General features: G+C 49.1%; 1 protein-coding gene across 11 annotated transcripts in view; it reads left to right on the top strand.

Moving 5' to 3' along the window:
* The window catches only part of TCF4 (transcription factor 4), a 31811-nt gene extending 25062 nt beyond the window's left edge, over nt 1-6749 (top strand). For all 11 annotated transcript variants that reach the window (XM_065661081.1, XM_065661078.1, XM_065661077.1 and 8 more), the window contains 3 exons: nt 1821-2050; nt 3925-4065; nt 5059-6749. In XM_065661081.1, coding sequence (XP_065517153.1) covers nt 1821-2050; nt 3925-4061 — 367 coding nt within the window. In that variant the 3' untranslated portion in view covers nt 4062-4065; nt 5059-6749. The remainder of the gene's footprint in view (nt 1-1820; nt 2051-3924; nt 4066-5058) is intronic.
* Nucleotides 6750-15455: the final 8706 nt, after the last annotated feature.

Genomic DNA, 15455 nt, shown 5'->3' with positions numbered 1-15455 from the left:
GCAGGAGCTTTGGGTACCAAAGGATGCAGGAGCCTTGGGTACCAAAGGATGCAGGAGCTTTGGGTACCAAAGGATGCAGGAGCCTTGGGTACCAAAGGATGCAGGAGCTTTGGGTACCAAAGGATGCAGGAGCCCATCCATGACTTCCATGATGCTCCAAAGGGTTGAGGTCCTGCCCTCCCCTTTAGTGATGGAGAAGGCTGCTTCCCAAGGCCAGATGTTGGTGCAGCCAATTCCCAACGTTGGGAATTCCGGAGCCGCCGGCGGAACGGGAATGGGATATCCAGGAATGATGCGGTTGTGACTCGGACCACCCTATTGGTCCCTGCTTGGAGCTGGGTGAGCTTTAAGCTCCCTTCCCAACCCAAGCATTCCATGTGGGCTGGAAAACCATGGGATCAATGGGAGATGCCCATTGGAGATGCTCCATTCCCAATGGGTTCCTTGCTCCATGGTGGCATCAGAATGGGGTCAATGGGTGATGCCCATTGGAGATGCTCCATTCCCAATGGGTTCCTTGCTCTATGGAGGTTGGAGAATGCCATCAATGGGTGATGCCCATTGGAGATGCTCCATTCCCAATGGGTTCCTTGCTCTATGGAGACATCAGAACGGGGTCAATGGGAGATGCCCATTGGAGATGCTCCATTCCCAATGGGTTCCTTGCTCTATGGAGACATCAGAATGGAGTCAATGGGAGATGCTCATTGATGGTGGCCATTCCCAATGGGTTCCTTGCTCCATGGCTGCATCAGAACGGGGTCAATGGGAGATGCCCATTGGAGATGCTCCATTCCCAATGCATTCCTTGCTCCATGGAGGCATCAGAACGGGGTCAATGGGTGATGCTTATTGAAGATGCTCCATTCCCAATGGGTTCCTTGCTCTATGGAGGTTGGAGAATGCCATCAATGGGTGATGCCCATTGGAGATGCCCCATTCCCAATGGGTTCCTTGCTCTATGGAGGTTGGAGAATGCCATCAATGGGTGATGCCCATTGGAGATGCCCCATTCCCAGTGGGTTCCTTGCTCCATGGCAGCATCAGAACGGGGTCAATGGGAGATGCCCATTGGAGATGCCCCATTCCCAATGGGTTCCTTGCTCCATGGCGGCACTAGAATGGGGTCAATGGGAGATTCCCATTGATGGTGGCCATTCCCAATGCATTCCTTGCTCCATGGCGGCATCAGAACGGGGTCAATGGGAGATGCCCATTGAAGATGCCCCATTCCCAATGGGTTCCTTGCTCCATGGAGGCAGTTGAATAGGGTCAATGGGAGATGCTCATTGATGGTGGCCATTCCCAATGCGTTCCTTGCTCCATGGCAGCAGTAGAATGGGGTCAATGGGAGATGCCCATTGGAGATGCCCCATTCCCAATGGGTTCCCTGCTCTATGGAGGTTGGAGAATGCCATCAATGGGTGATGCCCATTGGAGATGCTCCATTCCCAATGGGTTCCTTGCTCCATGGCAGCATCAGAACGGGGTCAATGGGAGATACCCATTGAAGATGCCCCATTCCCAATGGGTTCCTTGCTCTATGGAGGCAGTAGAACAGGGTCAATGGGAGATGCTCATTGATGGTGGCCATTCCCAATGCATTCCTTGCTCCATGGTGGCATCAGAACGGGGTCAATGGGTGATGCCCATTGAAGATGCCCCATTCCCAATGAGTTCCTTGCTCTATGGAATCAGTTGAATGGGGTCAATGGGCGATGCCCCTTCGGGAGCATCCTTACCTCTACCCATCATTGGAAGCCGCTTTTGCCCTTCTCGGTGTCCTGTCCCCGTCCCCCCCCCCCTTTTTGGCCGTGCAGCGCCAACGACGACGAGGACCTGACCCCCGAGCAGAAGGCCGAGCGGGAGAAGGAGCGGCGCATGGCCAACAACGCCCGGGAGCGCCTGCGCGTGCGCGACATCAACGAGGCCTTCAAGGAGCTGGGCCGCATGGTGCAGCTGCACCTCAAGAGCGACAAGCCCCAGACCAAGCTGCTCATCCTGCACCAGGCCGTGGCCGTCATCCTCAGCCTGGAGCAGCAAGTGCGGGGTGAGGGCGATGGCGCAGGCCGGCCGTATCCGTTTGTCTGTCCGGTATCATCTTTGAGCCGTGCGGCGGTAGCTAGCGGCAGCCGTTCGGCGTCCGTCATCCGTCCATCAGCATCCATCCATCATCCATCCATCAGCATCCATTCAGCATCCATCATCCATCCATCAGCATCCATCCATCATCCATCCATCAGCATCCATCCATCATCCATCATTCGTTATCATCCATTCATCTTCCATTCAGCATCCATCATCCATCCGTCAGCATCCATCCATCATCCATCCATCAGCATCCCTCCATCATCCATCCATCAGCATCCATTCAGCATCCATCATTCGTTATCATCCATTCATCTTCCATTCAGCATCCATCATCCATCCGTCAGCATCCCATCCATCATCCGTCCATCAGCATCCTTCGGCCATCCATCATCCATCCATCCATCCATCCATCCATCCATCCATCATCCATCATCCATCATCCATCATCCATCATTCATGCATCCATCCATCCATCCATGCATCCATCCATGCATCATCCATCATCCATCCATCATCCATCATCCATCATCCATCCATCATCCATCATCCATCCATCCATCATCCATCCATTCATCCATCCATCATCCATCATCCATCCATCATCCATCAGCATCCATCCATCATCCATCATTCGTTATCATCCATTCATCTTCCATTCAGCATCCATCATCCATCCATCAGCATCCAGTCATCATCCATCATTCGTTATCATCCATTCTTCATCCATCATCCATCCATCATCATCCTTTAGCCATGCGTCGTCATCCATTGTCATCCATTCATCATCCATCCTCCATCCATCAGCATCCATTCAGCATCCATCATTCGTTAGCATCCATTCGGCATCCATTTGGCATCCTTCATCCATCCATCATCATCCTTTAGCCATGCGTCGTCATCCATCGTCATCCATTCAGCATCCATCATCCATCCATCATCCATCAGCATCCATCCATCATCCATTCATCACCCATCATCCATCCATCATCATCCTTTAGCCATCCGTCGTCATCCATCTTCATCCAGTCATCTTCCATTCATCGTTCGTCATCCATCATCATCCCTTAGCCATCATCCATCCATCCATTCTCATCCCTTAGCCATCCGTCATCATCCATCATCATCCATCATCCGTTATCATCCCTTCATCATCCATTCAGCATCCATCATCCATCCATCATCATCCATTCATCATCCATTCATCATCCATCCATCATCCGTCATCCATCCATCATCATCCATTCATCATCTAGCATCCATCCTTCATCATCCCTTAGCCATCATCCAGCCATCATCCGTTATCATCCGTTCATTATCCATCATCCATCCATTATCATCCCTTAGCCATGATCCGTTCATCATCCATCATCCACCCATCCATCATCATCCATCATCCATCCATCCATTATCATCCCTTAGCCATCATCCATCCATCATCTATCATCCATCCCTCCATCATCATCCATCCATCATCCGTCCATCCATTATCCATCATCATCTCTCATCCATCATCCGTCATCCTCCATCATCACCTGTCCATCATCCATCCATCCATCCATTATCATCCATCCATCCTCATCCATCATCATCCCAAATCCATCCATGCATCCATCCATCCATCCATCATCTATCCATCATCCATCCATCCATCATCCATCATCCATCCATCATCCATCATCCATCCATCATCCATCCATCATCCATCCACCATCCATCATCCATCCATGGCCTTCCAGCCCCCTTCCACCCCATTCCCTAGGGATTCCCCCTACACCCGTGACCCCCTGGCTGTGAAGAAGCCTTTGACGTCCCCTTCTCCTTCCATCCCAACAGAAAGGAACCTGAATCCCAAGGCGGCGTGCCTGAAGCGACGGGAAGAAGAGAAGGTCTCCTCGGATCCCCCCCCGCTTTCCCTGGCAGGACCCCATCCTGGCATGGGAGATGCTTCCAATCACATGGGACAGATGTAAAAAGGCAAGTCCCTCGGGATCGGGCGTCCGGCGCGCGGCCATGAGGCCATCCCTCATCCATCCATCATCCATCATCCATCATCCATCATCCATCATCCATCCCTCATCCATCCATCCATCATCCATCATCCATCCATCCATCATCCAACCATCATCCATCATCCATCATCCATCATCCATCCATCATCCATCCATCCATCCCTCATCCATCCATCCATCCATCCATCATCCATCCATCATCCATCCATCATCCATCCATCATCCATCCCTCATCCATCCATCATCCATCCATCCATGCATCCATCATCCATCATCCATCCATCATCCATGCATCCATCATCCATGCATCCATCATCCATCCATCCATCATCCATCATCCATCCATCATCCATCATCCATCCATCATCCATCCATCATCCATCCATCATCCATCCATCATCCATCATCCATCCATCATCCATCATCCATCATCCATCCCTCATCCATCCATCCATCCATCATCCATCATCCATCATCCATCATCCATCCATCCATCATCCATCCATCATCCATCCATCATCCATGCATCCATCCATCATCCATCCATCCATGCATCCATCCATCCATCATCCATCCATCATCCATCATCATCCATCCATCATCCATCCATCATCCATCATCCATGCATCCATGCATCCATCATCCATCCATCCATCATCCATCATCCATCATCCATCCCTCATCCATCCATCCATCCCTCATCCATCATCCATCATCCATGCATCCATCATCCATCATCCATCCATCATCCATGCATCCATCCCTGCATCCCTACATCCCTTCATCCCCGCATCCACCCCTCTCCTCAATCCCCACTCCTTCCCATCCCCTTCCCAACCCATTCCATACCCCTTTCCCCCCCAAATCCCTGCTAGCTGCATCCCATCGCACTTCCAACCCATGGATCGGGATCGAATCCCGCTTTCTAACCCATTCCCATTCCCTTCTCCCCCCCTAGGTCCACGTTGCCCCAGTGAAGCAAGAGCCCACTTCCTTAAGAGCTGTATCCCAACCCTTCCCGATATTCCCACTTTTCCAACACCCCCCCCCCCCCCTTTTTGTACCGTAAGACAAGTCTGCGTGGTCGAAGCAACCCAGACGCACCGCCATCCCAGCATTCCCGACGGCCGGAATGCCGCCGCGCTTGGCCGTGCCGTAAGCCTTCCAATGGCTCCTTCCAATCCGCACTGTGGGGACAATGCAGCTCTCTTTTGTGCCTAAATCCCGGGATTTGGGATTGGGATTGGGATTTGGGGGGGGGGGGGGAGGAAAAAAAAACATGGAAAACCGAGGGTGGGATACATGATGGGAATGGGGCCGGGTGGGAAAAAGATGGAAAACCGTCGGAATCTTGCAATAATGACCAAGTGTACTTCAGATTAAGGCACCCCCCCCCCCCCTCTTCGGTATTCCCAAATCCTTCGGGATGAGTGAAGCGCATCCTGATGGAAAAAAGGGGATGGAGGCTCCTTTCCTAATCCCGGCTCCTTTTCCATGCCGCTCTTCCCAAGGGAAGTTGCGCCTGCCTGCCTTCTTTCCTTCCTTATCCCTTCGGCATTCCCAACTTTTCCCCCCCCTTTCTCCAGAAGCCAGCATTGTCCAGTGGGAAGCGCCGGGATCCTTGGAGCCCATTCCTTTAGGATAGCAGAAACAGATGGATCTTATAGACCTATGACAAATATATATATATATATATATATAGAAAGCTATATGAGCAAAGTGGCTTGTAAATATCCGGGAATTCCGGGATAACAAGGGGAAGGGGTTGGGAATGCCGTCGGGAATGCCGGCATTCCCACTTTTTATCCTTCCCCCCCCCCCTTCTCTTTCCTCCTCCTTCCTTGGCTTCTCCATAGGGCCAACGCTGGAATGCTGCCCCTCGCCTCCCCTTTTCCTTCCTCTTCCCGTTGGGAATGGGAATTGCGTTGGGATAAAAGCCGGAAAAAGGCGGTTTGGGTGTTGGGAAAGGGGGGGGGGGGGTGTTATCCCATCTTTTTCCATCCCCTTTTTCGGGAATGGATCCCATGGGATTGAAGGTTGCGAACTGAACCACTGTGCCTTCCAATGGGTGCGAGCCGGAAAGAGCGGATGGATTCCCGTTGGGATAACGGGATAACGGGAAAGGGGATGATGATGGGGATGGATGGGGAGAATTCCCAAGGGATTGGGAAGTGGATTCTTGCCTTCCTCCTCCTCCTCCTCACCCGGCTCCCAACGGGAGTTGGGAATCCCACAGCATTCCTTACGCTCGGCAATCGGGAAGACGCCGACATTCCCAAACTCCGGCATCGCCTCATCCCGAAGGGAAAAGGGGGAAAACTGCTGCTTCTTTGGCAACAAGGACAACGCCGGGATCGGAGCGGGGGGGGGGGGTATCCCAATGGATCCGGCGGCGGTATTCCCAATCCCGGTATTCCCGATGGAATTCCATACCCCCCCCCCCCCCCCACTGCTTTTCCAAACCCACCCGGCTTGGACCTGCTCAACGGATCCATAGGGAACGGATCATAGGGATCCATAGGGAATGGTGGGCGTTGCGGCGCGGGCCCTCTTCCCGAAGTCGGGAATGCCGTCGGGAATGGGCCGCTCGCATCATTCCGTATATATGCCGGGTTGTGTGGTGTCCAATGGGCTCCTGGTCCCATGTAACTGCTTGGTCTTTCTGTGCTTTTCCATTGTTGGGAATGGGGATCGGGAATGGGGATCGGGAATGGGATCGGGAATGGGAATATTGGGGGGGGGGGGGGGGTCAGGGTTTGGTTTCCAACAAAAGCTTTGGGAATGCCAGAATGCTGCCGAAGCTCTCCCGCTTGGAATAGCGAGCGGGATGCTGAGGACCAAGGGGATAGCATCCCAAGCATCCGGGATGAACGGAATGGGAATTCCATCGGGAAGCGCTTCCCCCCCCCCCCCCCACTAAGGGAATTCCATCGGGAATTCCATCGGGAATGGCCTGCGAGGCAAGATTCCCGTTGGGAATGCATCCCGGCTCGCATCCAAGAGCATCCCGGCATCCGGTCCCTTTGGGATGCTCTTATCCATGGATGTTATCCCAGCATCCCAGCCTTTTCCAAAGGGATTTGGGGGGGGGGGGGAAGGCGGAATTCCATTGGAAGTCGAGGAATTCCCGGCATCGGGAATGGGAAGAGAGGAAAGGTTTTCCCTATGGATCACCCGCAGGGATCCAAGGAATAGCTTGGAAAAGGGCGGAATTCCAATGGGAGAATCCCGTTTCCTTCCTGTTCGCATCCCCACTCCGGGCTCCTTTTCCATCCTTTTCCCTTGGAATTCCGCTCCCGTCTTGGCGCATCCCCATTCCCAAAGCGTGATCCCTTGGGATGCGCGCCGGGATACACCGGGATATGGATGAGCGCTTCCTATTGGGAAAAGCTGGAAAAGGCCCAAAGGATCGGATTTGCCCCCCAAAAAAGCCAGGAATGCCGAGGGAAAGAATTCCCGGTGTTTTTTCCATTGGGAAAACTGCCCGAATCCCGAAAATTCCCGGCTTTATTCCGCCGTTTCCAATGGAAAAGAGGGAATTATCCCATTGGGGGGGGGGGGCGGAGAGGGAGAAGGGGGGGGTTGGAGGAACCGGCCACGAAATCCATGGAAAAGCATGGAAAAACATGGAAAAGCATGGAAAAAGATGGAAAAGCATGGAAAAAGATGGAAAAGCATGGAAAAAACGGAGAAAATCATGGAAAACCGTGGGAAATGCCCTAGAAACGGGGAAATCCATGGGGAACCTATGGAAAACCAAGGGAAATCATGGAAAACCATGGGGGGAAAAATGGGAAGCCCTGGAAAAACAATGGAAAAACGGTGGGAAAGTAGAGAAAATCCATGGAAAACCGTGGGAAAAGATGGAAAATCCTGGAAAATACATGGAAAAGCATCGAAATCCCATGGAAAATGAGAAAATCCGTGGAAAACCGTGGAAAAAGATGGAAAATCCTGGAAAATACATGGAAAACGAGAAAATCCCATGGAAAATGAGAAAATCTGTGGAAAAAGATGGAAAATCCTGGAAAATACATGGAAAAGCATCAAAATCCCATGGAAAACGAGAAAATCCGTGGAAAACTGTGGAAAAAGATGGAAAATCCTGGAAAATACATGGAAAAGCATCAAAATCCCATGGAAAACTGGAGAAAATCCATGGAATATCGTGTTAAACGGTGGAAAATGATGGAAAATCCTGGAAAATGCATGGAAAAGCATCAAAATCCCATGGAAAACAAGAAAATCTGCGGAAAACTATGGAAAAAGATGGAAAATCCTGGAAAATACATGGAAAAGCATCAAAATCCCATGGAAAATGAGAAAATCCATGGAAAACCATGGGAAATCCTGGAAAAAGATGGAAAATCCTGGAAAATACATGGAAAAGCATCAAAATCCCATGGAAAATGAGAAAATCCATGGAAAACCATGGGAAATCCTGGAAAAAGATGGAAAATCCTGGAAAATACATGGAAAAGCATCAAAATCCCATGGAAAATTAGAAAATCCGTGGAAAACCGTGGAAAAAGATGGAAAATCCTGGAAAATGCATGGAAAAGCATCAAAATCCCATGGAAAACTAGGAAATCCATGGAAAACCGTGGGAAACCGGAAAATAATGGAAAACCGCTAAAAATATATGGAAAAGCATTAAAAAAACATGGAAAATTGGAGAAAATCCATGGAAAACCATGGGAAACGGTGGAAAAAGATGGAAAATCCTGGAAAATGCATGGAAAAACATCAAAATCCCATGGAAAACTTGAAAATCCATGGAAAACTATGGGAAATCATTGGAAAACTCTGGAAAACCAAGTCAACCCTTGGCAAGCCATTGAAAAAGCCTGGAAAACCATGGAAAAATAGGGAAATCCATGGAAAAATAGAGAAATCCATGGAAAACCGTGTTAAACCATGGAAAAATAAGGAAATCCACGGAAAACCATGAAAAAACAGGGAAATCCATGGAAAACCCATGTTAAATCATGGAAAAATAAGGAATTCCATAGAAAACCACGGAAAAACAGGGAAGTCCATGGAAAACCCATGTTAAACCATGGAAAAATAAGGAAATGTATGGAAAACCCGTGTCAAACAAAGGAAATCCATGGAAAACCACCTGAAAATAGGGAAATCCATGGAAAACTAGGGAAATCCATAGAAAACCATGGAAATTCATGGATAACCCATGCCAAACCATGGAAAAATAAGGAAATCCATGGAAAACCGATGTCAAACTAAGGAAATCCATGGAAAAGCATGGAATTCCATGGAAAACCCATGCCAAACCATGTCAAACTAAGGAGATCAATGGAAAACCGTGTGAAAATAGGGAAATACATGGAAAAACCCCTGGAAAACTTGTGAAATCCATGGAAAACCCCGGAAATCCATGGAAAAGCCTGGAATTCCATGGAAAACCCAAGCCAAACCATGTAAACATAAGGAGATTGATGGAAAACCATGTGAAAATAGGGAAATCCATGGAAAAACCTGGAATTCCATGGAAAACCCATGTCAAACTAAGGAGATCCATGGAAAACCTTGGGAAAATAGAGAAGACCATGGAATTCCATGGAAAACCCATGTCAAACTAAGGAGATTGACAGAAAACCATGTGAAAATAGGGAAAACCATGGAAAACCCCCTGGAAAACTTGTGAAATCCATGGAAAACCCCGGAAATCCATGGAAAAGCATGGAAATCCATGGAAAAGCCTGGAATTCCATGGAAAACCCATGCCAAACTAAGGAGATCGACGGAAAACCATGAGAAAATAGGGAAATCCATGGAAAAAACCCTGGAAAACCCCGGAAATCCATGGAAAAGCATGGAAATCCATGGAAAAGCCTGGAATTCCATGGAAAACCCATGCCAAACTAAGGAGATCGACGGAAAACCATGAGAAAATAGGGAAATCCATGGAAAAAACCCTGGAAAACCCCGGAAATCCATGGAAAAGCATGGAAATCCATGGAAAAGCCTGGAATTCCATGGAAAACCCATGCCAAACTAAGGAGATCAATGGAAAACCACATGAAAATAGGGAAATCCATGGAAAAGCATGGAATTCCATGGAAAACCCATGCCAAACTAAGGAGATTGATGGAAAACCGTGTGAAAATAGGGAAAAGCATGGAATTCCATGGAAAACCCATGCCAAACTAAGGAGATCAATGGAAAACAGTGTGAAAATAGGGAAAACCATGGAAAAACCCCTGGAAAACTTGTGAAATCCATGGAATTCCATGGAAAACCCATGTCAAAATATGGAGATCAATGGAAAACCATGTGAAAATAGGGAAATACATGGGAAAAAAACTGGAAAACTTGTAAAATCCATGGAAAACCCCGGAAATCCATGGAAAACCATGGAATTCCATGGAAAAGCCTGGAGTTCCATGGAAAACCATGTCAAACTAAGAAGATCGACGGAAAACCTTGAGAAAATAGGGAAATCCATGGAAAACTCTCTGGAAAACCCTTGAAATCCATGGAAATCCATGGAAAACCCTGGAATTCCATGGAAAACCCATGCCAAACCATGTCAAACTAAGGAGATTGATGGAAAACCATGTGAAAATAGGGAAATCCATGGAAAAAACCCTGGAAAACTTGTGAAATCCATGGAAAACCCGGGAAATCCATGGAAACACATGGAATTCCATGGAAAAGCCTGGAATTCCATGGCAAAGCCTGGAATTCCATGGAAAACCCATACCAAACCATGTCAAACTAAGATCGATGGCAAACCATGTGAAATTAGGGAAATCCATGGAAAAACCCCTGGAAAACTTGTAAAATCCATGGAAAACCCGGGAATTCCATGGAAAAGCCTGGAATTCCATGGAATTCCATGGAAAACCATGGGCCAAGAGGGCCCCCCCATGGCAACCGAGGGCGAAGTCATCCAACCCCATCCGGAGCGCGTTGGGTCGTGTTCCTTCCCCCCCCCTTCCAAACCTTGGGTATCCCAATGGAAAAGGGGGGGGGGGGGGTTGGAATGGGGTTGGGAATGGGGTTGGGAATGGGGTTGGGAATGGGGGGGGGTGGATGGCTCCAAGGATCCCGGCCATTCCCTGTATCCCGTTGTAATTCCTCGATGGCGTCGTGTACAGGCCCGTTCCGTAGCAATAAATGTGCCCTTTTGGTAAGGAAGCCGGCTGGTTTTTGGGGGGGGGGGGGGAATTCCAGAGGTTGGGAATGTTGGGGGGGGGGGGGGGGGGGGGAAGAGGGGGAATGGGGGGGGGAAAGGGACTCGATGTTGTCGTTGGCCTCATTGGCATTGTCAGTGTCCATCATCGTCATCATCATCATTGTCATCCATCATCTTCATCTTCATCATCATCCATCATCATCATCATCACCAATCGTTATCCATCATCATCATCCTTCATCTTCATCATCCATCATCATCATCATCCTTCATCCATCAGCATCAACATCCATCTTCATCATCATCCATCATCCTTCATCATCATCATCCTCCATCATCATCATCCTTCATCATTGTCATCCATCATCACCTTCATCAGTCTTCATCATCATCCTCCATCATTATCCATCATCACCATCATCCTTCATCATCATCATCGTCATCCATCATCATCATCCATCATCTTCATCATCATCATCCATCATCATCATCAATCATTATCCATCATCATCATCGTCGTCCATCATCATCATCCATCATCTTCATCTTCATCATCCATCATCATCATCACCATCATCCTTCATCATCATCCATCATCATCATCACCACCATTATCATCCATCATCCTTCATCTTCATCATCCATCATCAATCATCATCATCATCATCCATCATCATCCTTCATCACCCATCATCATCGTCATCCATCATCATCATCCATCATCATCATCATTGCTGGAGCCAAGCCCTGGATCAGCTTTGCCCATCCCCACACCTCTTCCATTGGGATCCTCCTTTGGGATCATCCATTGGGATCCTCCATTGGGATCCTGCATTGGGATCCTCCATTGGGATCCTCCATTGGGATTATCCATTGGGATCCTCCATTGGGATCATCCATTGGGATCCTCCATTGGGATCCTCCGTTGGGATCCTCCATTGGGATCCTCCATTGGGATCATCCATTGGGATCCTCCATTGGGATCCTCCATTGGGATTATCCATTGGGATTATCCATTGGGATCCTCCATTGGGATCATCCATTGGGATCCTCCATTGGGATTATCCATTGGGATCCTCCATCGGTATTATCCATTGGGATTATCCATTGGGATCCTACATTGGGATCCGCCATTGGGATCCGCCATTGGGATCCTCCATTGGGATTATCCATTGGGATCCGCCATTGGGATCCTCCATTGGGATCCTCCATTGGGATTATCCATTGGGATTATCCGTTGGGATCCTCCATTGGGATCCTCCATTGAGATCATCCATTGGGATTATCCATTGGGATCCTCCATTGGGATCCGCCATTGGGATTATCCATTGGGATCCCCCATTGGGATCCTCCATTGGGATCATCCATTGGGATCCTCCATTGGGATCCTACATTGGGATCATCCATTGGGATCCTCCATTAGGATCCTCCATTGGGATTATCCATTGGGATTATCCATTGGGATCCTCCATTGGAATCATCCATTGGGATCCGCCATTGGGATCCTCCATTGGGATCCGCCATTGGGATCCTCCATTGGAATCATCCATTGGGATCCTCCATTGGAATCATCCATTGGGATCCCCCATTGGGATCCTCCATTGGGATTATCCATTGGGATCATCCATTGGAATCATCCATTGGGATCATCCATTGGGATCCTCCATTAGGATTATCCATTGGGATCCTCCATTGGGATCCTCCATTGGGATTATCCATTGGGATCATCCATTGGGATTATCCATTGGGATCCTCCATTGGGATCCTCCATTGGGATTATCCATTGGGATCCTCCATTGGGATCCTCCATTGGGATCATCCATTGGGATTATCCATTGGGATCCTCCATTGGGATCCTCCATTGGGATTCTCCATTGGGATCATCCATTGGGATCATCCATTGGGATCCCCCATTGGGATCCTCCATTGGGATTATCCATTGGGATCATCCATTGGAATCATCCATTGGGATCATCCATTGGGATCATCCATTGGGATCCTCCATTGGGATCCTCCATTGGGATTATCCATTGGGATTATCCATTGGGATCCTCCATTGGGATCATCCATTGGGATCCTCCATTAGGATCCTCCATTGGGATTATCCATTGGGATTATCCATTGGGATCCTCCATTGGAATCATCCATTGGGATCCGCCATTGGGATCCTCCATTGGGATCCGCCATTGGGATCCTCCATTGGAATCATCCATTGGGATCCTCCATTGGGATCCGCCATTGGGATCCTCCATTGGGATTATCCATTGGGATCCTCCATTGGGATCCTCCATTGGGATCATCCATTGGGATCCTCCTTTGGGATCCTCCATTGGGATTATCCATTGGGATCCTCCATTGGGATCCTCCATTGGGATCCTCCATTGGGATCCTCCATTGGGATTATCCATTGGGATTATCCATGCGGATCGCCCCCTGCTCTCCACCCTGGGGCCTTCATCCTCCCCATCCCGACCCTTCCGTCATGGCCATTCCTTTGGGATGAAGGCATCCGTTGGGAATCAGGGGGATCAATAGGGAAAATCCCTAGGGAAGAGCCATAGGGAAGATCCATGGGGAAAATCCACAGGGAAAATCGCTAGGGGAAATCCACAGGGAAGTTCCATAGGGAAGATCCACAGGGAAAATCCATAGGGAAAATCCCTAGGGGAAATCCATAGGGAAGATCCCTAGGGGAAAGCTACAGGGAATATCCATGGGGAAAATCCACAGGGAAAATCCATAGGGAATATCCATAGAGAAGATCCCTAAGGAAGATCAATAGGGAAAATCCCTAGGGAAGATCCCTAGGGAAGATCCATGGGGAAAATCCATAGGGAAAATCCACAGGGAAGATCCCAAGGGAAGATCTATAGGGAAGATCCATAGGGAAAATCCATAGGGAAGATCCACAGGGGAAATCCCTAGGGAAAATCCATAGGGAAAACCCATAGGGAAGATCCATAGGGGAAATCCACAGGGAAGTTCCATAGGGAAAATCCACAGGGAAAATCCATAGGGAAGATCCACAGGGGAAATCCATAGGGAAAATCCATAGGGAAGATCCATAGGGAAAATCCACAGGGAAAATCCATAGGGAAAATCCACAGGGAAAATCCATAGGGAAAATCCCTAGGGAAAATCTATAGGGAAAAAACCTAAGGAAGGTCAATAGGGAAAATCCCTAGGGAAAACCCATAGGGAAGATCCACAGGGAAAATCCCTAGGGAAGATCCATAGGGAAAATTCCTAGGGAAAATCCACAGGGAAGATCCATAGGGAAAATCCATAGGGAAAGCCCATAGGGAAGATCCATAGGAAAATCCACTGGAAAAATCCATAGGGAAAATCCACAGAGGAAATCCACAGGGAAGATCCATAGGGAAAATCCATAGGGAAGATCTATAGGGAAAATCCCTAAGGAAGGTCAATAAGGAAAATCCCTAGGGAAAATCCATAGGGAAAATCCCTAGGGCAAACCCATAGGGAAGATCCATAGGGAAGATCCATAGGGAAAATCCCTAGGGAAGCATGGAAGGCCCCTGCGGAGCTCCAATCGGAGCCGGCCTTAACCTTCCTTTTCCCCAGCCTCTCCCGAATCCCTGCCATGGAATTCCATGCGGGAAGCCCCAGGTATCCCGGTGGCCGTCGGAATTCCTGACTCCGGGAATGGAAGCATTGGGAAAGCTGGGAATAAAGGACTTGGAGCACGGGATGGAACCTGGGAATGCTTCCAGGGCCTTCTATGGGGTATCCCGGTATCCCTGTATCCCTGCATCCCTGCATCCCTGTATCCCGGTATCCCTGCATCCCTGTATCCCGGTATCCCTGCATCCCTGTATCCTTGTATCCCTGCATCCCTGCATCCCTGTATCCCGGTATCCCTGTATCCCGGTATCCCTGTATCCCTGTATCCCTGCATCCCTGCATCCCTGTATCCCTGCATCCCTGCATCCCTGCATCCCTGCATCCCTGTATCCCTGTATCCCTGCATCCCTGTATCCCTGCATCCCTGCATCCCTGCATCCCTGTATCCTTGTATCCCTGCATCCCTGCATCCCTGAATCCCTGTATCCCTGAATCCCTGTATCCCAGTATCCTGGCATCCCTGCATCCCTGCATCCCTGCATCCCTGTATCCCTGCATCCCTGCATCCCTGCGTCCCTGTATCCCTGCATCCCTGCATCCCTGTATCCCTG

The sequence above is a fragment of the Lathamus discolor genome, chromosome Z, assembly GCF_037157495.1.
Source record: "Lathamus discolor isolate bLatDis1 chromosome Z, bLatDis1.hap1, whole genome shotgun sequence".
In the NCBI taxonomy this organism is placed as follows: Eukaryota; Metazoa; Chordata; class Aves; order Psittaciformes; family Psittacidae; genus Lathamus; species Lathamus discolor.
Note: the sequence above shows the minus strand (reverse complement) of the source record. Positions and strands in the feature narration are given on the sequence as shown.